At 35.5% G+C, this 26,894-nt stretch overlaps 1 protein-coding gene across 2 annotated transcripts in view; it reads left to right on the top strand.

Annotated features, from left to right (window-relative positions):
* The window catches only part of EMC2 (ER membrane protein complex subunit 2), a 45,529-nt gene that overhangs the window by 6,631 nt on the left and 12,004 nt on the right, over positions 1 to 26,894 (top strand). For both annotated transcript variants that reach the window (XM_030011214.1, XM_030011213.2), the window contains exons 3-9: positions 2,558 to 2,622; positions 6,950 to 7,035; positions 9,918 to 9,975; positions 22,431 to 22,516; positions 22,687 to 22,746; positions 25,208 to 25,289; positions 26,427 to 26,537. In XM_030011214.1, coding sequence (XP_029867074.1) covers positions 2,558 to 2,622; positions 6,950 to 7,035; positions 9,918 to 9,975; positions 22,431 to 22,516; positions 22,687 to 22,746; positions 25,208 to 25,289; positions 26,427 to 26,537 — 548 coding nt within the window. The remainder of the gene's footprint in view (positions 1 to 2,557; positions 2,623 to 6,949; positions 7,036 to 9,917; positions 9,976 to 22,430; positions 22,517 to 22,686; positions 22,747 to 25,207; positions 25,290 to 26,426; positions 26,538 to 26,894) is intronic.

Raw genomic sequence — 26,894 nt, 5'->3', positions numbered from 1 at the left:
ACAGCAGTGCATTGTATTTACTAATAAAAGTTACAGTATGCCATATGATTAACTTTGTTCAGCTGTAGTTAGTTAACTTTAATTTTATATACCTAACTTCGTACAGTGTTCCAGGAATTAAAATCCACATAGTCATTTCAGAAGGACACTTTGCCTCCCTTTCTTGTCAGGTGAGGAATCTTTCAGTATTGGGTTTGGGGTTCTGCAGATAGGATTCGTTTTATATAAATGCTTTGCTCTGGTTCTGTCTTGCACTTTCCAAGCTGTAATTCTGTTCTGGAGTTCCTTCTGTTGTAAGGAACTTTGCCACTGCAAATGTTGTACTCTTTTGGATATAAATACATGGATAATCTACCCAAAGTATCATGTATTGAAGATACCTCTATGCATGGCAGTGAGTCGTGAAGTGCGTTTGGAGATTCAGTGCCTGCAGAAGATACTGCACTGTGAGGGGGTCTTATACTGTAACTCTGAGGAACGTGCTTGTTTTTAGACTACATGGGTAGGCTTAATATACCCACCTGCAAGAGCATTGTGGTAGGTTCCCTCTGCTTTAGAAGAACTTTGAGAACTAACCTTGATTTTATCTTCTTCTTACCGTGTTGCTATTAATTTATGAGAATTGTATTTTAGTAAGAAATTGTTGAAAAGCTTGATATTCCTCTTGGATCTTACCAATGCCTTTCTGAAACACTGTTCTCAGTAATACAGGCTGAGACATTCCTTTGTTTTCAGTGTTGAGTTTGTCCTTCTTTTCAAGATGTATGCATTTTATTCTTTTATAGACTTGACATTCAGGATTCATTAGATAAATTACCTGCAATGTTCCTGATGGTCTTAGCCAATTCATAAACGTAGCTGAAATTAATTTACGTATTTGCATTCTGTTTATTTTTTTTAAAGTAGTATCAGAAGCAACTATATACCGTTTTAAAAACAAACAAACAAAAAACCAACAACCAAAAAACCCCACAAACATCTACAGTAGACGTAGAATTCTTTCTTGAGTAGCCATGGAAGGTGAATGAGTTGTATATGATGAATGTTAGTCTTGTTGCTTCATGTGTTTTCAGAAGACATCTGGATATCACAGTGGCTAACTTCACAATGCATATAGAAGGGACAATAATGAATGCAATGGGGTGAATTATTTGGGTATCTTGCCTCCTCAGGCAGAAGACATCCAATGTAATTGGGGAACAAAAAATTTATTATTATTAGAGTTTTTAAAATAACTTACTGTATATTCAGTCTAAGGGGCGGGGATACTATTATCCACATTGTAATTTTAATGAAAAGGGATTTTCTTATGGACAATCAGTAGTCCAAAGCTATAGAGTTGGTCTTAAAGTAGAGGAGTAAGACCTTTGGCTTTTTATGTTGGTTTTTTTTAAGCTTGAACAAGAACGCCCTAGTACAGATTAGAAAAACAGATCCCTGTGGACTGGTTACTTGATTCTCTTACAAGTGTTCTCTTACAAGTGTTCTCTTGCCTAGTATCTGACACGAACCTGTGCTAGGGTTAGAGCATCAATGTAGAAGTTTAATTGAACAGGGAGAGCCATTTCATAAACTAGAAAAGTATCTTATTCTTAGAATTTAAAAAAAAAAATATAATTTATGTCATGGATATATGTTATCTGTATTTTGTCTGCACCTATGTATGTATTTTTACGTTTGTGGAAAAAAATGTATATGTTATATAATAAAAACAGAATATATGTCTTATAGTTCCAGTGGGGAAGAGGGGTTACAGGCAGATTAATGCCTGTTTCTCTTCTTTTGTATACTTAGCAAAAAATAGTATTTTCTTTAAAAAATAGTGGAAATTCATAGCATAGAAACTATTTTTAAAAATGAGAGGGCCTTTGTTATTGTTATTTTATATTTTATTTTTATTTTATATTTTTATTTTCAAGACATTTGCTTCTGTTTCAGTTCTATGAATTATTGAGTGCACCTGATTGTATTTACATGACTTCAAAACACTTAGTACTTCTAAACTCACATTACATGTTTCCCTCTACCATAACCTCTCTTTTCTGAAGCTGGTGTAGCTACAGTGTTAAGTTCTTTACATTCAAGAACCTGGTAGGCCTAGAACAGAAATAACGTGATCTGTCATTGATTTAGAGAAATTGTTCAACGCCAGGAAGAAGACAACATTTGTAGGACTTTCAGCAGTGAAACAGTTAAGGGAAATTTATTTTCTTTCTAGCCCAAGTGTCTGTTCTTCAGGTCTGATCAGAGAGCAAGTCCTAATGGGGATCTGCTTAGAAGACTGCAGCTATAATGTTAGGAAAAGCAGAGAATTAAAGCTTTTTTTGCCTCTCAAGATGTCAAAAGGTACTTTATTACTAAAAGCAATAAAATTGCTTAAATGCGTTTTTAATTAATTCCAGCAGTTTCTTAAAATGTCCCTGTTTCAGTAGTGATCCACAGGAGTAGAAGGGGAAAAATACACAGACAAAATTCATTAATCTTATTTACATTGTAGGTGTTTCCCATTATCTTAAAAAAATAAATTATCTGCATTTCATGTCTCTTTTGTGTCCAGTTTGGATAATATATGAACAGGTGATGATTGCTGCCCTGGACTGCAGTCGAGATGATTTGGCATTGGTAAGTTTTCAAGTTGACTTTTCCCTGAAACCTTAAGTTTTCTTCCTGGGTATCTCTTCTAGATAGTTCTTTGGACAGCTATAGGATATTCTGAACTCCATAGCTTGGACTTGTAGAATATCTGTCGAGAAACACACTGCTAGGAAGAAACCGCCTCCACCCACCTTCTCTAATCTGTAACTTTTGTTTAGACAGATCATGTCTCTTCCAATAGCCATGAAAATATTTACAGCTACTCTGGTGTGGGCTAAATGTCAAGAATAATACTGAAGTTGCCATATTGTACAGAGAGTGTTTGTTTATTGAAAACTTCTCAATTTTATTGGTTTTTTGAATGTTTTGAGGTAAAACGTCCTGTCGTGCATTTCATATTATATGTCATGTTGGCTATCGTCAAAGAAAGTCATTGACATATTGGAGCAAGTCTTCAAGATGAATAAAGAGCTGGACTGCATAATGTATATGGAAAGGCTGAGAGATCTGGGTTTGCTAAGTCTTGAGAAAGCTAAGAAGATATTTTATTGCTATCTTTGAATATGTACTAATGGGAAGGTATAAAGAAGACAGAGTCAGATTTTTGTAGATGTGCAGCAAAAGACAAGTGCAAGAGACGTAAGCTGCAACAAAGGAAATTCCAATTAGATATCAGGAAAAAGTTTTTAACAAGGGGGTTAATGAACACTTTGGGACAAGTGGCACAGAGAAGTTGTGGAATCTCCTTTGGAGATGCTCAGAAATGGATTGGGATATGGTCCTGCACTCACTTGGAAGCTGGCTCTGTTTTGAGTGGGGATTTGGAGCAGGTGGCCTCCAAAGGTCCCTTGCAATCCAAATTATTCAGTGATTCTTGATAAAAATACTGCTAATGGATATTTGGGTTTAGTCAATTTGAATGCAAATGTATTTGAATTATACAAATAACGATTTAGATAAAGAGTTTATTTAGAACTGTAACACCTGTTCACTAGATTAAAAATGAAAAAACACCAAAACAAACAAAAAAACCAACGAAGCTTAGCTAATCCTTTAAAGGCAGCAACTGAAAAAGGCAAAGTGTGTTTTGCAGGCAAATTTTAATAATCTTTTCATCCCTTCTTCACAAAATGCTGGGAAAAAAACATGAGCTTGTCTAGTGCCCTGAAAGCCAGCAAGCTTGAGCTTATCCTATGTAAAAAGAGAGGTATTTTTAGGAGTCCAGGTGTGTCATGGGGATTACTCTTTCTTCCAGTGCCTTGTTCTCTGTCAGATGGCAAAATACTCCATAAAATCTTTGAGCTTCATGTGATGTCATTTGGGTGAAACTTAATGGTCTGTGATATACAAGGGGTCAGACTAGAGGATGTAGTTGGGAGAAGGGCAATTTGAAAGTAGGCAGAACTAGACAAGTTTCTCTTGCATCCCATATGTATATGGTAAAATGGAGTACACTGGAAAATACAGCATAACACGCTGAACTTGTCATGAACTCACTGAACTTCCCTTTCTTTTGTTCCTCAGAAGAAAATACTGTTGTAGTATAGCTGTTTGTTTAAACAAAACCAAATAGACTTACTGTTTAAATAAATATATTTCTGTGTTCTGATTTATATCTAAAACAGTTTTGGTCTTTATTTTCAGGGTCTTTTTAGGAAGACTTTCACAAAATTGTTGAGGGAGCCAGTGTTGAAAGATCAGTTGTGAAACACTATTTATTTTTACTAACCCTGGCAGGGATTTTAAATTGCAGTTTCTGTGCCCTCTAAGGAATATTGCTTGAGATGAGGGAGTGCAACATTTTATATGCAGCTCAGAAAGGAGGTTAAAAGCTTAGGGGGAAACTTAGTTGTTTTTTTAATTTTTTTAAACCTGACTGATTTATAATAAAGAAGTTAATTCAAACAAGTCAACATCATATGCGGCTTTTTGCTACAGCTGTAGCCCCAAAGTAGACAAAACAGCTTTGGAACTTTTGTTTTTTAGCAGTGAGCTTTTGACAGCTGTGATGCATTTTGCTTAGGGGGATAGGTCTCATCTGCTCCAAATGAGGAGGCTGAGATGGTTTTCAGAGTAATTTATCTGACTTTTTCTTTTTCTTTCCTCTTTTTATTACTGTTGTCCTCTCTGTCCTGCACAAAATGACTATGTGTAATGCATGCCGCTTCTGCAATCAGCCAATTCTTTCATGTGCATGTTTTGGTGAAATCACCTACTGTTGGCAGGTACTTGCACTACCAGTATTTTACATGCTGAAGTCCAGGTTTATATTTCTTTGCCTTTGTCAGACCTTTAAAATTAAAAACTGACATGATTAAAAAAATCAGAAAACAAATTAACTGCAAATTAAAGTTTCACATGCAAATGAGATTTGCCATTGGAATTGCGGAGTTTCTGAGAGAATCTCGAAAGTAGATTATTGACATAGTGCAGAACCAGTCCTCAATAACATAAATGATTATGGGGATTACAGGTTAATTTTAAAAGGAGGACATTCAGTGCTGCTGAGTCCAGAACATTTTGAAGATACAGGTAGTGTAGCTTATTCATGCACTTTTGTTTTCGAAAGTGTTGCAGTGAGTTGTTTGAGACCGTCTCACAACTTTTCATGTCACTTTATTGTATCTGATGTCTTAATCTACAGGAGTTTATTTTGGCCTTGTGGCTGCTGTATTCGGTTGAATAATGATCATGTAGTCAGATCTAACGTGAACGATTCTGGTCTTGTAGTACTGCTGCACTTGAGTGCTACTTCATCAGCTTTTTTTGTATTGTCAGTGGGGTTTTTCTAGATGTAAAAGTCCATCTGCAGATTGTGGAGCTTAGTATTACTGCAAATGTTACAATTTTTGACATTTAAAAATTTTATTGGAGAAAAGCAGTGCATGTTTTTATACTGAAAATCACTGTCCTTCAGGATTTGCAGATCACTGGGCCAATGGGTGGATTTATTGTCTGCAAAAGTTCTTTTTAAAATCTAGAAGTTTGTATTGTAAAAGCTGGAGTGAAACTACTTTTCTGTAGTTTTATGTAAATTTTCCTGTCTCTTAAGAACATTCACAGATTAGTTCAGACGTCATGTAACATGCTGCTAAGTACATGTTTATGACAAGTTGTTGTCCAGAGCAGCAGGAGTTCACCTAGACATCACTCTAAGTGCAAGTAAACTGTTTCTGTACTAAACCTGAGTCTTGCTATGTGAAATTGCATTTTTGAGATCTTGGTTTGTTGGAAACTAGGATGATCATGATGAAAATCTCCTGTGCTTACTTGAGGCTAAACATAACTGCTTTGATTACTGTTTCCTTTCTCTTCCTTCTCTATTTTTTTGCATATGGAGAGATGTGAATATTTCTCTCTTCTGTGCTCTAGCAACCTGTTTATCTATAGAAACAGAGAGGGAATCTATTAATTTTTACTGATTTGCTTCTGGATTTTTCCTTTGACCAGTGGATGTGATGAGATGGAACAGATTATGTAGATAGGCCTCTGCTACAACTTTAGGTCTGAAGAACAAGTTTATAAGCTGAGTTGCATAAAGAAATGCCTGGAAAAGGAGGGTTCTGTGTGAAGCTTTTAGTGTGATTCAAACTAGTGGTCTTTTTTGAGAGCCTGGGGACTGTCCTGCCTCCCACTGTAATGAGTCAGCTACAAACTTTGCAATGCTATCTAGCCACATTCATGATATGGTTAGAGTTAGTTTGCTCTGGGGAAGTTGTGACTCAATTCCTCTACCAAACATCTTTTTTCGCTAATCCGGAGAAATCTGCCTGTGATGAATTTCTTTTATCCAGCCCAGGTGTCTCATTGATTTCAGGAGTTAGAAGCTATGCCTCTTCTGCCAGCAGGCTCAACCCAAGCCAGTGACAAACATTTTCTTTGGATTTCAATTTTTATTTTAAAAATAAACACAGAGCATAGTATTAGCATAGTTTGTTCCATTGTAAGATATCCATTTATTAAAGAAGCTTCACATAAGCTCTTACCGTCTTTATTTTGTTTTTTTACTGTCTTGTGTTGTTATGAGGCAACTTCAAGTTTTAATAGTATCAGAACTGTTTTAGTAGGTTTAGTTTTCTAGACAAATAACTATTTCCAAGAAGGCCTGATGATCTAATGACCTGTATGGAAGATATTTGTTAGAATTAGTTTTCTAACAAAGTTTCAGTTTCTGAGGTCTTCTTTATCAATACATTTTATTGCTTATTTCAAAAATTGGTATTTGCTTTTATTTAGAAGTTCCATTTCATGTTGTTGAATTCATCAGCTAAGGACTTTTTTTTTTTTTTTTTTCCTTCCAGCTTCCGTGTAGATAATTATATTCACAATAGTATTTTTGGTTTTATTTTTATAGTTTTGTCTTCAGGAACTAAGGCGGCAGTTTCCTGGGAGCCACAGAGTTAAACGATTAACTGGAATGAGATTTGAAGCTATGGAAAGGTAAAACCTGAATTTAAAAAAAAATGTACTTTCTGTCCAGAAAGGTGCTTCTGATTTCTTAAAAAGGAATTCAGGCACTATATAAACATGGCAAAGCAATGCTGAGCAGTTTCTTTATTGAAGACAATGATGTACATGATCATATAATGTTTAGACATTTTTATTGCATTTTTGCATGTACTATGCAGTGTTACATTTTTGAAGTCTTCTCATCAGACTTCATAGATTAAAAAGATCTTACTCAACAACATAAGTCATTATACAGTAAAACATTAGGCGCTTTTTTGACGAAGTCTGAGAGATATACCTTTCACCTCGCAGAGCTAGAGTAGCATCTGAAAATCAGTGCCAATGTTTTTTTGTCTTCACTGTTCTCCTATGCTTCTAATTACTGCAGGATGTAGGTCTTTTCCCTTGTTTTCTGAGTGTAGATAAATCAAGTAGAACTTAATAAGGATTAAATCTATAGGGTTAGTTATAGAAACAACTCAAAAAAACATGTGGAATAGAATGGCAGAACCTAAAAGTCAGACTGACCTTTTTGAAATGACGCATGGAATGGTTATAACATACTAAGTTTAACAGGAGTTATTAAAATAATGAACAGCTTAAAACTTTACAGTTTTCTAAGAGGAATGACCTCAGGGCTTGAAGTTGACCTTTGTTGTCCACCTTTCTCCTTTGTATACATCTTTGATATCAACATTTTTTCCTGAAGCACTTGTCTTGGGTGTTGAGAAGGACTTCCAGCTTCCAGTGCCTTTGAATGCTAGCAAATCTGTTCCATGCCACATTTTACACAGAGAGTTGGTGAGATTTTTGAGCTTTTGGGCCATCTTTATACGAAGGAATTGGAACTTAGAAGTAAACCCCTAAATGCTTTTTGTTTGTGTGTGTAATTTATTTATTTAGCAGATGTTCTTCATCCATCACATCCTTGCAAAATTAACTTTTAAAATGTTACTTGATATGAGCCACCAATGAATGTCCATTGCTTGGGTCAAAAGGAGTGGATAACCAGACTCCACAACCACAGGGCCAGTCTTGGGACAACTGCATGTTCCACATTTCACAGTCACTTTATATCAAATACACATTTATGAAGAATTTCCATTAAACTTAGCTCTCTTTCTGTCTTTATTTGATGTAGTGTGGGAAGACAGTGAGAGAATGGCAGCAGATTTTGCCCCCTTCCTGAAACCTGTTCAGAAGTGCAAAAGAACATAATTCTGTGCAGGCTTATGTGACTGCATTGAAGATGTTATTGCATGGGAACAGATATTTGTGGGAGACGACTGCTGCATAAACATTATGTGTTGTTTCAGCAATGAATTGAGATTGAGCCACAGTTTTCCGAAAGTGCTCATAAAAAGTCTTGACAAAATGTCTCTGTCAGGTTAGATCCTTGAGATTGGAATGTTGGGGGAGCAGAGGCAATAACGAAAGCTGATGTTTCATCTTCATAGATTTTCTGCAGAAGTCAGAGGAGAAAGAGGCTTCAGCTCTGGGTTGTCTTGAACAGGAAACCATCTGCAGGTACTCTAAGCCATGCCCTGGAGAAGCCTGTCTCTCTCCACTGACTACAAATGAAGCCTAGCCTAGGGAGACTTAAGCTGGAGGGATCACATTTTCAATTGAAGAAGTGAGCTTCTTGTTAAATTCTAAGTGACTTCTACGAGTGGATAAGATTCTGCTTTCCCCAGCAGGAACAAAAAAGGGTAAAGAACACCCCTGTAGACTGAGACATTCCCGTAGACGCTTGCTAATCAAACGAACAGTATTCTGGAACTTCACCCTGTAAAGCTGGGATTATGGCCATCATGTTCAGTCTTATAAAATACGTTGGATAAAGTAGCAACTAACAGGGAACATGAATACAGCATTTTACAGTACATCTGCTCAAGTCCATAGCAGTCACCTTCTACTTGTTTCTGATTTTGTGCTTCCTTTGACATTTGTTCTCATACCTTACGGTAACTGGACTGGACAGCTGATCTGTGCTAAAGTCAGCAGTGCTTACGGAGCAGTGAGAGTACGTCAGTGGGTGTTCAAGGTGAGAAGGATATGTGTAGCATCAAAACCAAATCAGCAATACCTCTGAAAAACTACTTGTCAAACTATACATGAAGACACAAAGTATGCCCTAGTTATGTGGTGATAGCATAACAGCTGTGTAGTCAAATGTGGTTTGAATTGAATTATTTCATTTGTCCAGTTTGGGTCATGTACACAGCTGGCTGAACACACAGATCTATTTCCCAGAAGGTTTAAAGCATTTATAGCAGCTGGAGTAACCTGTTTTGAGCATACTTCAGATAGCAGAATTAATTAATAAAACCTATGTAGTGATGGCGGAATACATTTTCTTTCAAGATTTATGGTATAGTCTAGGGGTGGACTCTTGTGTGAATCCTCCCAGTTTACTGTATGTGGCTGCTTATACTTTATAAAATCATAACAGAAGAAACTTACATGAACTTTTAAATGACAATCATGAAATGAAAAGTCATTATTTTGGGTGGCCTTTCAAATTTGGAGGTTTCTCTTTCTTGGGAGAGGTGAAAGGTAGAGTTGGGAGGTGATGATTGGACCTGTTGGGTACAAAAAAAGAACAGGTAGGAGAGTAAGAAATTTGGGTGTAAAATATATAAGTTGCTCCTGAAACAGTATTCCATGAAGCAATTACCATGTATTTTTTTTAACTTGGTGACATAAAATACTGCTGTTCATATTTAGCTAGCACTCAAGAGAATTTTGTATAAGTATAGTTTGCTTAAATTTATTCAGTATGAAAAGTGCAGGGGGGGTATTAACTATTGGAAGGACAGTCAAAAAGTCAGGAGTTCTGTCTCAGAAATAAATAGAATGATTTCTTTGAACAGGTATGATGATGCTATCCAGTTGTATGATAGAATTTTACAAGAAGATTCAACTAACACGGTAAGTTTAAAAGATTTTTCTGAACTGCAGTGGCTTGTTGTTTGAAACTGTGATAACATTTTGTGGGTTTCACTGTGGAAAAACATGTCTATTACTGTATTTGTTTCCTTTAGTTTCCTGGTATAATAATCTATGTTGCCTTCATTAGAACAAATGAGTTTTGTTTCATGATGAGAGGGCATGATATATAATGCCTGCTTAAACACTGAATTTAGAAGATAGGATTATAACTAGCAACCTTTCCAGCAGTCTTGGTAGGGTTTAGATTGGGCCTTTCAGCTTTTCCATTTGCCCTGAATATTCAGTATTTACAGGACCAATATAGTCTGCCATGTGTCTTCTGTCTTCCTAATACTTAGACTTACTTAAAGGTTGTGTATAAATGCATTCAGATAGTGCTTGAATAGCAGTTATTTTGATGTATTGTCTGGGACATTTTACTAGCTTTTGAATCAAAATACTATAAAGCTTGCCAATTGTATAAAACAAAATCTGAGGCAGACTGTACTTTACTTTTAAGCATTTTTTGAATTCTTGTTGTGTAAGCCACCTTGAGCTATTAGATACCGAAATGAAAGTCTAGGGAAACTTGTAGCAATGTATTTTCATGCATTTTTTTCCACAAGGATAAAACTAGAAACATGAAGAAACTATGGAGTTCCAAATATTTATATCACATGATGCAGAGTCAGTTTATTAGTAGTCATCATTGTCTGTTTGAGGGTATGTGTTTGTCTATGTAACTTGGTTTTGGGGAACTGGTTCTCTTTATTGGGTAAACTTCTATGTAAAAGTAATACTTGGGCTATTGCAGATGTTTTGGCAGTCTCATGTAAAAGTTCCTTGGTGCGTTTTGAAACTCTTCCTTTCTTCAGTCAGCTTATTGGATGTGGTCTGCTATTCAGGAGGGGAAAACCCACAGAAACACAGATAACTGGGGGTAACTGGGGTATGTCAGAGCTGGATATAGATAAAGTACCATCACTTCAACTAAGTAAACCATTTTAAAAAAAACCCACAACCCAACAACCAAAAAACACCTAAAACCACCAAACCAGAAAATTATTTTCAAGGCAACACATCTGAAAACATTAATACCAAGTTAAGCACTCGAAGGACAGTGATAGGTTAAAGTCTGTGTCTTTTAGCAGTGATAGAACTCATATTTTTTGCGTGAGGGTAAAAAGAACTGTTTAAATTCTTCACTCTTATTTTTCGCTCTCCCTAGAGCAGTACTACTTGAACTATGTTCTGCGAGACAAATGCAGGTGATCTGCAGTTGTCCTTTGAATATCTATAGTGTTTTCGAGTAGAAGTTTTAGCATAAGGTGCATAGCTGTCTGCAGTAAATCTTGATGGATTTTATCAGTGTATGACCCAAAGAGTTTCAGAAATACTAAGTCTTCAGAGTTATGTTAAAACAAGATGGAACACATCTACAGTGAAGCCACAAGAATAGGTCACCTAGGTGCACATTTTATGACCTTTTGCTGAAGCCAGTGGAAAATGGAGCACCATATTACAATGACTTCTGTGGACCACAGATCTTTGAAGTGTGTATTTTTGGCAGTTCTACTCTTCAGCCATCTCAACCTGGCTAACGTCATCTGAGTGGTTTGCTGGATAGTTTTATAGAACAAAGTGATATATTTACATAAGTAATATGCATGACTATTATCTAATTTGGATTTCTTCCTTAACAAAATCATAAAGATCCATAAAATGGTAATATTTAGAAGCATAAAGTGTAAATATTAAAACAGCTGCATGATCTATTGGATTTCTTAAGATCTGAGAACAGAAGTGGAGTGTTAAATGCAAAGCAAAGGTTCCTTGCTATATAACTACGGAATAGGTTGGCTAAGCCTTGCATGTGAAGAGTGAAAGTTAAATAGGAAGTTTTGATAAATTGTCATGTGAAGATTTCTTTGTGTCTTTTACCTGTTAATTATTTCCATGCACACATGTGGCTGCTGTAGGAAAATAAATATTTCGAGATTTTAAAAAAGAAACTGTTGCTGAGTTTGTCTTGGCACTCACCTTACCTTATAGCAATTTCTTCTGGTTCGCTGACACATGGAGTTGCTTATATACATTAAATGTTTTGGCAAGTGCTGTAGGTGAAACATAGACATTTGTTCACCCAAATCATGTAAAAATCATACTTTGCATCGACTGACAGTTTCAAATAGAAGCATGGAAAAAACTTTTTCAAAAAAATACTTATTTTAGACACCTGGCAGACTTTTCCATTATGAAAAGTGAACTTTGAACTCAAATAGTGTAATGGACATTTACACTTTCAGGTGAGGTTTTGTTGCATGCAAAGCTCTGAAATCAAGATAACAGTAATTATTTTATTTCATTTCTTAGGATAGAATTCAAAGTACTCTTTGTTTTTAAAAGGTGATCATCTCAATGGTTTATCTCACTGTGAGCTTTCTTGCTGAAAAAGATGACTCATTTGACAATGGAGCAATGTTAAATGTTGTCACTTCAGAGATCGTGTTTCATTTTTCAAAGCGTGTAGGCGTTCAGTAAGTCTATCCCTTCTCTAAAGAGTTTAATGAATGAAATGTGACTCCTGTGAAAAGCAAAACTTGTGTGCATTTTAATAGGATAAGAATGTGAACCTTTTCCATTCTTGTCCATTTTGGTTGAAATGAAGGCTTATTAGAGCTGTAGCTGGCAGATTACTCTGTTATTAAGGCTGCATAACATTTTCCATTGTAGGGACTTTTTATTAATTGAAATTTAATGTAGTATGCAATTGAAAATCTTTATACTGGTGCCGAACAGTGGCTGAGTTGTTTGTAGATCTTCAGATAAAATGCTTAGTCTGTTTCTCAGAACAAAAAAAGGGGGACATCGTTTTTTTAGTAGGGTTGGTAGAAAGGACTTTTTTGTTTGTTTTCGCTGTTAATGTATTTCATTGAGAAATCCTCATCCTCCTCTGCTTTGGAGGGAAGCCTTGGATACCAACAGGAAAAGAGCTCTTGGTAGAATGTAGCTTTTATTATACTATGAGAAAAACACCCAAACTGGCTAAGTTACAGGCATTTGAAAATCTTTGCTTCATGTTCTCAGTAGAGACTGCTGGAATTTTTATTAAATACATCTTCTTAAAATCCCTTTTGTATTGAGTGTGATCTATCCCAGGCTACAGAGACTAAGCAGGACTTCTTGCATTTGCTCCTCATGGCTGTAGGGCTGTGGGAAAGGGGCAGAAAGTAGGGAGACTCCTTTATTTTCTGAGTTGCACCCAAGTGATGAGCAGGAGAAGGGAAAAAAAAAACATCCAGAAGAAAATGAGTAAAAAGAGAAGGAAGCAGAACTGTGAGGACCAAAAGATAAAGGTAATGGAATGTTAGGTGGTTAGTTAACAGGAGAGGTCAGGTCAGATGTAGGGGAACAGATGGCTTGAAGGGTGAGTAGGAGATCAGAACAGAGGGATTTGTATTAACATTTAAGTCTTGCGTGCCTTTTTTTTTCTTCCCTAAAAAAAAAAAAAAATTAAAAAATCACATTTTGCCTTGAGGCACTGTATTTTCTGCTGTCAGTAAATAGCTTTGAGACCTACTGGTGAAATGTCTCTTATTCCCTGTAGTACCTGGTGTGTATTAGTTCTGTTAGTAACTGTTTTAGCTCTAATAGTGAAGGCATATACCATTTGAATGCTGCAAGTAACCAAACTTGTGGTTCTGCAACATGGGATTTCTGTTCTTTCACTAAAGAAAGCCCAGGTACACTTCATACCGTCTGGAGATAAGGCTAAATGCTCAAGCATGCTAGTTAAAAAATGCTAGAATCTGCCTGCCCTTAAAATGACTGGACATCTTTTGAAGTAAGTAGTTATTGTTTAGCTGTATCCTTTGTAAACTGAGGTAAGACAATGGCTAAACTTTGATATAATATTGCAATATGAAATGTAATGCCACATTCAAACTTAGGCATTTTTAAATTGCAAGTTGATCTTCACAGTGTTCTCAGTATCCTTATTAGTGGTCTGGATACTACATTAAGGTTTGTGTTTTGGATGGATTGCTTGTGTTAAGTTCAGTAGGCAATTTGCATGGAATTGATAATATCTGTATTTTCTATTTGATATGTAAGTCCTCATTTCTGTGAATGGGGCTCATACATAAGAACCTCACAAATGGAAGTAGCATCTTGGATGCTTTTTTTCTCTCATTTGTTCCAGAGCCATGTGAGATGAAATAGTACTGACATCTTACATATGGAGAGCAGATGAAAGCCCAGCTCTGCAAAATTATTTAGGATTCAGTTCCTAAGCAGGCAGTTAGCTCTCTGATTTTGCTATTGATTTCAATTCTGTAATGAATATTAAATGAAGAATTTTTAAACTATGTATATATGTCTGTGTCAGATTAAGTTGAATGCCTTTTTGCATTATTTTACCCTGGCAAAGATTCTGCTTTTGGGGAGCAATTTGAATATAGACCCATGTATTTTAATTAGATAGCTAAATATTTTTGTCAGCCAGGCCCTTCTCGAGGTGGCTGTCCAGGAGAGCAAAGAAGATTGATGATGATGATGTTCAGCACTTACGTTGGTGTCTAACCCACTCCACTGTCATCCTAGTGCATCTGCGGTTTCTCCTGATTATTCAGCTCAAGCATCAAGAAGATTGCAGAGCACTTGGTCAACACCAGGGGACAGTGAGATGAGGCACAAAGTTCTGCCTTAATTCTAATCCACAGAAAATCTGATGTCTTTATTGGGGTGATAATTTTGCTGTTTTTCTTGCTGCTTTTTCAACTAAGCTTTTAATACAACAAGACACTGTATATGCTTGCTTAGCTTAGAGCGTGTGGATAATCTCATTAACTTCATGGGTCTAGTAATATAGTTGTGTGAACAAAGAATTAAAAATTAGAATTCTCAGAACAAGATAGTGTTCTGGGTGAAGCTGTTGTCTTCCGGGGTTCATAAAATACTTCACTAATAACTCTGGTTTTTATGGGAGTGGGCAGGAGCAAGTGTATGCGTATGCTCACGTAAAGTTACACTTTCCCATATTATTTTGAGATTCTTTTTCTAGCCAAGCTGGACATGTTTCAAAAGAGGCACAGGAGGTGGCTAAGACATGTGGGAATCCAGATACTAGAAAGATTCAGAGCAAAATCCTAGTACTTAGTATCATATAAATAGGCAGCAATTGTATATCACGAATATCTGAGTTCATTCTTCCTAGCATCTCTTTGTGTCATTGTGCATTACTACCCTCTTGACTGTATAGGTAACTTCCCCCCACCCAGTTCCTTGTCTACTAAATAATGTGAGAATAATGAGCACTTAAGTCTAAGCGTTGGATATCTATTTATCATCTGAACAGTAATAATTCTTTAAAACTCCTGCAGTAGCTGTGCATTCGTTTTGAACAGAGACCTCCTGTGAAGTTCTTGCAGCTTTGTACATTTGTCTAAAGGGCGCTTTAAGTTGCAAGAAGGACGATTGGTCACCACATGAAGTACCTACTAATAGGGGGAATTTTCTGAGGTGATGTGTGTATGTTTCATTAAATATATTGCTAGCATTGCCGGGAAAGACACAGCTAGCCCTAAACTTAAATATGTGTAATGGTAGTTCTAAAGGGAATCAAAAAAGATAGTTTGGTACTGTGGCTGATGCAGGATGGAGTTGGTGAGAGGTATGAAGAGCTGCAGCTGCTGCTTCAGATAGTCCCCAAGGAGGACTGATGGCTAAGCTGGGGATGCACTATGTGGATCCTAAAGAAATGTTTTCTTCTTTTGACAGTTAGAGCATCACTTACCTTTGTGAGATTTTGTTTTTTGCTTCTTGTTCAATCATGATCGGTGAAGTAAGAGAGCAGAGTGCATTCCAGCTTTTTTCCTATGTTTTGTTTTCGTGAGTGTAGCACTTCTAAGTGTTGGTGGAGATTTTGTCCCTTGAAATTAAGTATTTGAGAATGTAAGAACAGCTATACTGGAGTCATGCCGAAAGTCCATTTTACTTGTCCTGTTTCTGACAGTGACCCATAGCAGATAGCAGAAGTGTACAAGAACGGGACAATCACAGTATGCTCTGGTCTGTTCTGCGAGTTTCTATTCATTTTCATGTTATGGTTTTCCTGTGTCAGAAGTGGTAACTCTGTTTTTAATAGCGCTTCATGAAATTTCTGCATTGATTTTTTTTTTTAAACTTTTTTGAACTTGTATAAATTTGGTGTACTTGAGTCTACAACATCATTCAGAAATGAAATTTCATTATTCATGGATTAGGCAAATCTTCCCCCCCCCCCCAACCTTCAATCTAACTATTTTACTTGATACCACTAATTTGCCTGTTATGGTCAACAGTTGTTTTCTGTTTTCTTTATTCATGCCCATTATTTTAGGGATCTTTTGCATTTTATTTCCTCTAAGCTGAGAAGTCCTCCTCTGTCCAGCAGTTCTTGTTGCTATTCTGTGCCCTGTGAAACTCTGCTGGTGTTCTGAGTGTCCTTTCTGGGTTTTTTTTTTTTCTATATTTGGATGAGGAAGGAGAGGACAGAACTGCAGTCAGTATTAAAAATGCAAGAGCATTATGGAATTATACAATGGCAAAATGATGCCACTGATGTGTTCTCTTCTGTCTTCTTTTATGGTAATTCCAGTATCATAGTGTTGCGGATTGGGGGTTTTAGGGTGTTTATTTTGTTTGGTTTTTAAGACCTCTTCTGAACATTGAACTGATGTTTTATAGAACAGTTTGTTGCAACTCCAGGTTCTCCTTCCTAACTGGGCAAATTCAGACAGCTTTTCTGTGTATATTAAGTTAGTATTGTTTTACTCTATCTGCAGCCCTTTATCTAGATTAAATTTCAGGGGCTGTTTTATCATGCTGACATTCACTGTTGTGAATGCTGTTCTTTGCAACTGACTTTTGTTCTTTATGCTTACATAACTCATTATCATCAATTAACTTCAGCACATCACTGTTAATTCCCTTGTTAGATCACTTATGAAGATGCTGAGCAGTAGTTTTTAGTACAGGCAACTCTGGGATTCTCAGTGCAGAGAACTGGCTGGTGATAGACAAGAGCTCTTTTCTCCTCTATTTTATATCTTTTGACTAATTTATTTATCCATGTGAAGACCTTCCCCTCTTACACTGTGGCAGCTTAGTTTCCTTCAGAGCTTTCAGCTTCAGAGTGAGAGATCTGAAATTATTTTTGAAGTCAAAGTTGACTTTTAAATGGATCTTTATTCATCCACACTCTTAGTGACTCCTTTAAAGAACTCCAGTAGATCAGGGAAGCCTTACTTTCCTCTGTGTAAACTGTTCCTACTCTTCTTTGGTATATAACATTTTTCATGTTTTCCAATTCCAGTCAACTTTGAAAAAACTTTAAGTCTGCTAAGAGTACATTCGTTATGGTGGTTGTATTCAGATTATGTGGTATTTTTTGACGCCTGTGTAATCCCTTCCCTTTATCTTTGTTGTAGTTGTTTACGCTTCTGTTTTGATTTGCATATTGCAATTTGAGGGAAATCATTCTAATGTATCAAACTCTCAGACCAAATGCACGTTTTCTAAAATAGTAAGTCCTTGATAAAAACAAATCTAAAAATTAGAATTTCTAAATTTCTTTTTAAGATGCAAAATACAATTTGTTTAATGCTGCAGCAGTTATACAGATATGAAATAGTTCCTTTCTTAGAAGTGTCAGTCCCTGAAAATTCTCCTACTAATACTTTCTTTGCAGCCATGAAATTTAGAACAATCTTAGACTCTCTCTTGTTATGTTTTACTAATCAAATGCAGAAGTTGATAAATGTTCAACTCCTCACTTCACTTTGAGTCTACCTAATGCTAATTAAAAAGAATCATGACAAATGCAGGATTAGTTCTTGTGCCAGATTGGGGATTATTAGTCTTTAAAAGAAATAGCTTAGAAAGGTTCACTATTTAATAAATATGTGAAATACTGAAGTACCTTAGTCCATATGATACTGATTACGGTATAAGTGTTTCTTTAAGATGGCATATATCTTTCGATTAAGAATGCTGGATTTACAGAATTGGCCAATAACCATTCTAGTGGTTTTTTTTTAACTGGAAAATTGATAGGGGGATTTCCATGTCATGGATTCTGGATGGTCAAACACTGCAGATCTTGTTGCAGCACTGAAAGTTTTGTCTTTTCCTTTTGATTTAAGGTGGAAGGAGAAAGGAGATTGATTTCATTTTTGTATCAGGCTTGTTCTTACAAATCTTACGGTCATGATGCGAAGAACCGAAATGTAACTCTTGAACATTATTTTTTTATCTTTATTAACGTAATTGTTACGACTATTTTAGTATGCTTTGTAGATTTCAAAATAATTTCAGATCTTGTAGTTAAAAATAAGTTTCTCATGGATATTCTTAGTGGACTTGAAATTAATGATTGAACAGATTTGTACTCTGCATGTTGCTGGTTTTTAGTATCTTGCAATAGGTCCCCTAAAAATGAGCTTATATTTTGAAATGTGAGATTTTTACTAAAAAAAGGCCTGAAACATAATAAAATTGCCTATATGAAATGGCCTGATTTTCTTATATCAGCTGATACTTAGGTTGGTAATAAATCGGGATATATGAAATAAATGCTAGGTAAAGCTTCTGTAGAATTGGGGGGGGGGCTGCCTTTCCTTATCAAATAACTATTTTTTTTGCCGGGTAAAAGGGTTATTAGTGTTGGCAGTGGTTCTGCACAGTAAAACATTTTGTTTAACTTGATGGAAATAAAAATTGGTGCTATGTGTATAAATTGTCTTTAGTTATGCCGCTTTCCTCAGGATGCTCAGTAAGCATATTGAGTATGAGCGCCAGCTCACTGAGGAGGAAGCTGATACACGCAGGAAGCTAGATAGGGACTCAGAGGCAATATAAATCAGAATGAGAATTAGAAGTTTACAGCACACTAAATGCCCCATGTTTTGGTTTTAGGGCAGGCCTTTTCATGTATGTTTTTCTTAAAGCATTGACAACTGGAGTCATTGAATTTCAGTTTTTATTTAAAAAAACTCTGGATAGTCTTTATGTTTCAAACAAAAACTAGAAAGTCAGATGGGAGAGGGTCTGTGAATACAGGTAAAAGCAATAGTGGTTTGTTTTCATGTCTATTTTTTAGCCTGTCTTACCACTCCTAGGAGTCACAGGTCTGAATACTTCAGATCTACTGAACACCTATGTGTATGTCTCTTGGCAATGTGTTCAGAATATTTGTGTTATTTATGTGATGGAAAAATGTTAATAATTGCTTTAAAAAAACCCTATATCCTCATTGACTTCTTCCCAGTGGTTTTAAAGAGACTTTGAAAAATTCTATGCTACTATACAACATTTTGTTCATCCTCTGAATGTCAACACTGTTTGAAGTGGCTGAGTCTCTTTTTTGTAAACTAAGAGTTCTCTGTAAATAAACTTACCGCAGCATTTCTGAAGGTTTATTTGAGGGTAAAGAGAGTGCAGATTTCAAGCCTAGATGCTGCTTTATTTTTGGTGATAAGGAAGGTGGATAAAAAAGGAAGTTTTAAATACTATTTTTCCTCAAATAAGAAACAAAAAGTGTAATTTTGAAGAAATGTTGTGGGATTTGGTGCAGTTTAGAAGCAGATAAATTCTGTCAAATGTATATGTAATTCATTTAACTCCTAAATGCTACTATCAGAACATGTTAATTATGTCTAATCCTTCTGTCCTCATTATTTGATTGCATTAGATGACATGCTTGTTATAGGCAAACATCAGTTTATATTTGTGACTAGAAATAGTTGTAGCTTTTCATAAATTAATGTCTTGAGATTCCAGTGATTTATGTTACTTGGGAGTGCTGTGGTTAAGAAATAAAGCAGCCATGGAGAAAATCTGTTTCCAGACTCTTTTGGAGGACTGAGTTGCATGCAATTGAAGGAGTTGCATTAGAAACAAAAAAGGAGGGTGGCTTATGTATACTATTCCTGTTTGCCATTGCAAATTAAGTTGTCAGATGCACTGATTGATTTTATATATTAAAGAGATTATTTCGGTTCCCAAGCAGTTTAGTTTTGATCAGTTTCTTGATTGTTTTTTCTTTAGATTTTGAAAATAACAACTGAATTTTTAATCGAAAAGCTATATTTTAAAGTAGATAGCCCGTTACCTGCAAAAAAACCTTCTGTCTTTGTAAGCTGTAATTGCGTGATACGCCTCTCCGGCTGTGCATGCTGTTATCCCCACTTTCCCTTCTTTCATGTTTCGGGCTCAGTGGGCAGGCCGCTGGGCTGTGTATAATATCAGCCTTGGGTAGTGAGTTTAACACTACCCTGGTGTTCCCACCATAGCAAGGGTAGTGACCTGTTTTACAAAATGCTTTGAGACCTCTTCATAAAATGTGATAGAGAACAATGGTTTTGGTTTGGTTTGGGTTTTGTTTAGTAATAGTAGCAATATGATAAGAATGTGGGATTATTCTTTTTATAGTAAAAAAAAGTTTAATTACACTTTTATATTTATTTTAAAAACTCAAAAATAAAATAACAAGTGTGTGTTATTGTTATAGTGATAAATGTGGTCAGCAGTTCGAATTTCCACAGTCAGTTATGGCTTTTAGCCGAATGTCTCCCAATAGAAGCAGAATGATGAATGTAACTTCATAGGTTGCAGTTTGACAAAGAAGCAGTGGAAAACAAAATGACTGTGGGTAAACCTACCACATTGCCTGTGTCCTAATTTGTCTCCTGATTGTTCTGATGAATTTTCACTCTGCCTGTGCCTTGTGTTTAAGAAGAAGAGTGAAATATTTTTTCCTCACTTGAGTAATTTTCACTGAATTTTCATCAAATATATGTTTGTGGGGGAGGTAAAGGGGAAGAACTCAAAGGAAAGAATTAATCTACAGTTAGTGTTAAAAGCATTTCTAGTTGTGCTGTTTTGGTAGGTTGAACTAGTTTACTCTAAATGCTACAGTCTCTTCTTCTGGAAGCAATTAATTTGTTCGGATGATGATCAAAGGATAAGAAATTATTTAAGAGAACAGTTATGTTTTAAATACTGTAAAAGTATAAGAACTCTTTTGGGGTGTATGTGACTGTGATCTTGGGAAGATACATCATGAAGAAACTAATTTGAGAGCTATCTTAAATTCAAAGATTAAAATTGTTTAAGGTTTTGTTGAAGACTTGTCTGTTCCTGTGCTGTCAAGGCTTCTGTAAGGTGATACCCAACTGTATATCCTCTTTATAAGATACAAAATGGGATGAGAGCTATGAGGGGAATAAACAATGGGACTTCATTCCCAGATAAAATGTGCTTTTTTTTTTTTTTTTTTTTTTTTAATTAATACTATCTCATGGACAAATGGCATATAAGTGTGTGTGTATATGCAGACACATCATGCACACCAGACTGTCTGTCCTCTTGTCTGACTACAGCGGTTGTGATCACCCGGGAGAACAGCGGTTATAGGCGAGACAGGAGGCTGATGGTGCCCATTCTTTGAGGCATGTTATGCTGGAATTTGGTTTTACTTTCATTCTGTCAGATTCCCGATCTGATGACTTTCAGGCTGGCTGAGGTGTAGTGCTGTTTGCTCCAACTCTGTCAGACTGCTGGGAAGACATCCATTGTTTTGAATTACACCTCAAGTGTATCTTGATTCACAGCTCCTACAGGTCTGAAAACTGCTTTTAGAGAACTGTAACCAATGTATTTCAGAAACTGGAATATTGGATTGAAGTACAGAATAATCAACTATTAAAATTCTGTGTATCTTTTCTCTTGGTGGTCTGTAACAACTTTTATAGTGTTCAACATTTAAATGCATTATAATTCTTATAACTTGTTTTTATATTGTTTATTGTTTCCACCCACATATTAAAGTACTGCTCAGTTTTGCCATTGAAATGGCTATTTTATATTCCCTTTACGTTGAAGAGCCTTCTTTGTGCTCCAAGAATGGTAAGAAACTGGTTTATGAAATTGGTGTGTATTCACCATTAATGAAAGATAGCATTCAGCACTACAGCAAGAATCTTTATAAATGGCTGAAAGCCATATTTATACAGTGGCAACCAAGATGCATCTGTGGGATTCTCTAAGACTCAGTCACCATCTTTCCTCTTCAGTCATGGATCTTGTGAATGACAAGGTGGGGGTCTTTGGAACGGCTGAAGATTAGTGTCCCCTGCTGTTTTGTAATTATCAGAATCTGGACAGTCATTTATTTGAATGAAATAATGCATACAGTTTGTGTCTCCAAAGAAAAGCATACATAATGTGATTGTAAGAAGAGGTTTTCAGTCTCTCAGTGGGATGTCATAGGGTATGTTTATAAACTTCAACCTAGCAGTTGCTCTGCGGTGGAATTCCACTGGTATTGAGATAATAATTTGCACAGTCAAATTGCTTTCTTTACAAAAACCCAGGGAATTATGAGACCCTAATCCTTTATTAATGTCAATCCATAGGCAGCAAGAAAGCGTAAGATTGCCATTCGAAAAGCCCAGGGGAAAAATCTTGAGGCCATCCGAGAGCTGAATGAGTATCTGGAACAGTGAGTGTCTTATAAGACTACAGATTGTGTTTTGCTATTCTGATAAATCTTTTTAATTAAAATGGAATTTGCATTTGATTTACGCTTTTGCTTCCATGCTGGTCATTTACAGAATCCCTTGCACATTCTTTCTATTTTTCCTTTTTTCCTCTCTTGTCTTCTCTATACAGATTTGTTGGAGACCAAGAAGCTTGGCATGAACTTGCAGAACTTTACATCAATGAACATGAGTAAGTTGTTTGCTAAGTCCGCATAAAAACAGCTAAATTGAAACCTACTCTGTGTAAGTCAAAGACCTCAGTGATTTTTTTTGAAGGACTAGTGTTAGAAAGTATGCTGTCACATTTCCAATATAACAAGCATCAATAGAAAATAATTACCAACCTTATCTGACTACCAAATGCTTTAAGAAGGCATTTGATTTTAAAACAGAAAGAGTTTACTTAATTAGCTGCATGTTTCAGTCATTTTTTTAAATCCAGTATTTTAAAAGAAGTGGTTTAAGTGTAGCAGGGAACAGCACTTATTTCCCATAATTTTTCATTCAAGTGATGTTTTTTACTAGTTATAGACTTTAAATTCTTTACTTTTAAAATCAGTTGATCACAGCAACTGGTATTCTGATTTTCTTTTAGCCTACGTCTGCAAGAACTTTTAGTAACCTTTATTAAAAAACCCAAACAAAACATGGATCCAGATTTAGAGGCATCTGGTCGCCTGGGTACAAAACCCAATGCAATCAAGAATGCCGAATGTTGTAGTAACATGCTTATTGGATATTTAATGTTTTTGTTAGCTTTTTTTTATTGCTGTAGTGACAGGAGGAAATCCCAGTGTGAGAGGATTAGCTCAAAGCCTTAGTGCAAGTTTTCTAATATCACAGCATTAATTCTAACCTCCACCCAAAGGCGTATCTTTTTTTTCCCCTTTCTTTAGTTCTTCAGCCCAGCCTGAATTATATCACATTGTTTCCTTCCTTCCTTTCCAGAGAGTAGTAAAAGAATCAAATTCTAAAGAAAGAAATAGCCATTCTCACTGTGATGAAAAAATTGTTCCCCCATCACCTCTCCTTCCACCCCATTCTCAAAGAAAACAGTTATTAAGCTCTTTCAAATGCTGACTTAAGGAATAATCTAGAATTTTGATATCCAGATTTCCATTTGTTTTGGGAAATTCACCAGCCAGTTTTCCAAGAAAATAGCTATTTTTTTTTAAAAAAAAAAAGGTTAGAAAGATATTTAAGCTTGTCAAATCTGTCGGTACAAAAGTGAATGATAGAGTGGTGCAAACATACATATTCTGTTACTGGGTTTGGGGTTTTTTTGGCTATAATCGTTACTACAAAATTGTGTAATAAAACCTGAGAAATTGCTTTTGCTTATATTTGTCTTGGTCTGTAATTCCAATTATAAATAATATGTAGAACTTTCTCCAGTTCATTGAAAGAATTGACTGTGCTCACTGTACTTTTATGAACATTATTATTATTATTTTAATGATTAAATGGGGAGAAAATTGGGATCTTGGCTAAAAAGCAACTAAAAGATAATTTTTTAAAAAAGAGACAATTCGTCAGCTTACTTATTTTATCAGTGTCACAAATTTAGTCTTGCTTGTGAAATCACCATGCTGTTACCATTGTTCATAAACACACTTAGATGTACAGGGTTTATATACGCTCTGTTCCGTTACGAGAACTGTGGCTTCTGCTTTTGGAGAATGAGATGGCTATCCTTTTATCTTCAAATTAATATTTGAAATACATACGTGACTATCATAATGTGCACAGGAGAAAACCACAATGTATTAGTTTTAAGAAGTAAGATTTTACAGATTATATGGTTTAATATTGTCTCATAATTGCTAAATTGCTTTTAGTCTGATATTAAATATCTACCCACACTGTCATTATAAACATTGCAGCCCTGAATTTTGGAATCCTATCATGTAAACTCTGTGCAACAGTGCTATCACATATCTGTAGAAGATGTAAATTCTGCAGGGAGCTGTATTGGTTGAAAGACTATGAAGCTAAGATTTTTATAAATAAACCTACATTTTGAGCTTGACTTCTTAATTCTTTCTGAAAGCTTTCATTTAAAGAACAAGTACTAGCCTTTTCTTTATTCAATGATAAGTTGTTGCCCATTTGGACTGGTACGATGCTATTTTCATATATACATTTGAACTGTTTGATTTTTAGAACTGCTTTTAGTATGGTTTTTCGATCTCACTTCTGTGGTTGACTGTGAGCAGGTAAAGTTAACTGATAGTGTAAGCGCTCTGGTCTGTAGCTTGGTTTGTGAATCCTCTTGTAGCTGAAGTTACTTGTAGAAAAAAATGAACTCTTTTGTAGTCTGAGTTCAGTGTCTTAAGTACCTAATGCCTGTTTCTACTCATCACTCTTGTTGATAAGAAATAGAACTTATTAATAGGAAGTGAGTATATTAAATGCTTTCCATGAGCTGTTCCATATATACCTAGACTGTTAAATTTTGTACATTTTTCACTATGATGTAAAAATAGTAACTTGAGGTTTCAAACATCATTTTAAAAGAAAATATTTTTCTTAATTGTGAATCACGTGAAGTTATGGGGGAAAAGTAAGACTTCTTTTATTGTGCTGTAAAGAAACTGAAGTAAAGAACTGTATACGCTGTTTCATTTTGTCACTGTTTTTATATTCCTCAGCTATGCAAAGGCAGCATTCTGCTTAGAGGAGCTTATGATGACTAATCCACACAACCACTTATATTGTCAGCAGTATGCTGAAGTAGGTATTTTTGGAAAAATCAATTATGTTTGAATACATATTCTGTTTTTATGTTACTGAAGTGGTGAAAATGGAATACAAATGGTTTCTTTAATTTTTCCCTAGGAGATTTAAGAGAGTACACAGAGAATGTTAACATCTTGTAGAACTTAACATGTTAAGAAAACTGTATTTTCTTACTCGGTGTGACTAAGCTAAATATAAGAGTAAGGACAGGAATTATTGAAGATAAAAATTCATTTTAAATGAGCTATTCTTGTTGAAGTGTTTATGCATTTTTCAAATCAAGTGCATGAGAAGTTAAACTTTTCCACAACAATGCTGCCTAGGAGGTTATGATATATTGCCTGTTACTGTGGAGCCAGATCTCGGGCTCCACATAGGAAATTTTGCCTGAAAGAGAGCTGGAGGGAGAGAGGGCCCTTAGAAGTTTTAGCTCAAGGTTTTTAGCCATTAGCATTCTTTTTTCAGATGTATATTATTTTTTTTCCTCAATTGTACTGTTAACTGCTTAGAATGGATTTGTTTTGTTAATGTGGATAGAATTGGATTAACATTAAAACTTGAAAGTCTAAATAGCTTTCTGGTAGAAAGACTGAAGCATGTCTTCTAGTATTTATCCCTCTTTTTGTTGATCTAATAACAGGCAAAATGAATAGAAAAACAAGGGAGTAATATTCTAAACTTTGTACACTGTTGCAGTTGAATAGATAATGAAAGGCATTGTGTTGTTTTGTGTACTGGTGTAATGCATGCTGAAGGAATATAGAGTTAGTATGGATTTATAGTAGTCAAAATTTTGCTTCAGATTTGAAGTTTGTGTTACTTTTCATAAGAGACTATGCCAAGGTTGTAAGTATGTGTAGGTGTAAAATAATCACTTTTTATTCTTGTAGCAATAAATTAATTAAATTAATGCTGGCTTTTTTTCCTCCTATAGTTAAATATTTAAAAATTTGTATATTGAAAAGAGCTTGGATTTCTCCCAAGCCAGTATTTGGCCTTTAGTAGCACTCACCTGATTTGAAATACCACGCGAAACAAACCTGAAGTGAGGTGTCGTAGTATCTTTGCTTCAAGAGTGAATGTCTGAGATATGGATGATGTGCAAGTTTCAGGAGCTTATAATTTTTACAGGTTAAATACACTCAAGGGGGGCTTGAAAACCTTGAGCTATCAAGAAAGTATTTCGCACAAGCACTGAAGCTTAACAACAGAAATATGAGAGCTTTGTTTGGACTTTACATGGTAAGCACAATTATAGATTTTCCATGTTATCATTTTGAATATGTTTTTATGCATGTATATTATCCTTTACCATTTGCTGGGGTTTTTTGGTTTTTTGTTTTTTTTTTCTGTTGGTTTGACTTAATAGCTCAGGTTATTAACTGTTTTTAAATAGTGAGTATGGAGAAATTTATGCCAGTAGGTACTCCTTACTTCAAGTGCTTTTAAGTTTTAAGTCTTGCCTGTGTTTTCCAAGAATTATCATTATTGGCACACGAAGGTAACTTCTTGAAAAAGGATTTAAAGTCATATTCCTCTCTACAAGAAGGTGAACTGCTGAAGAGTACCAGCACAGTATGATGGCTGCCTTTTTTTTTT

The sequence above is a fragment of the Aquila chrysaetos genome, chromosome 4 (assembly GCF_900496995.4).
Source record: "Aquila chrysaetos chrysaetos chromosome 4, bAquChr1.4, whole genome shotgun sequence".
Lineage (NCBI taxonomy): Eukaryota > Metazoa > Chordata > Aves > Accipitriformes > Accipitridae > Aquila > Aquila chrysaetos.
The sequence above is the reverse complement of the archived record's forward strand: the minus strand, read 5'-3'. Positions and strand labels throughout refer to the sequence as shown.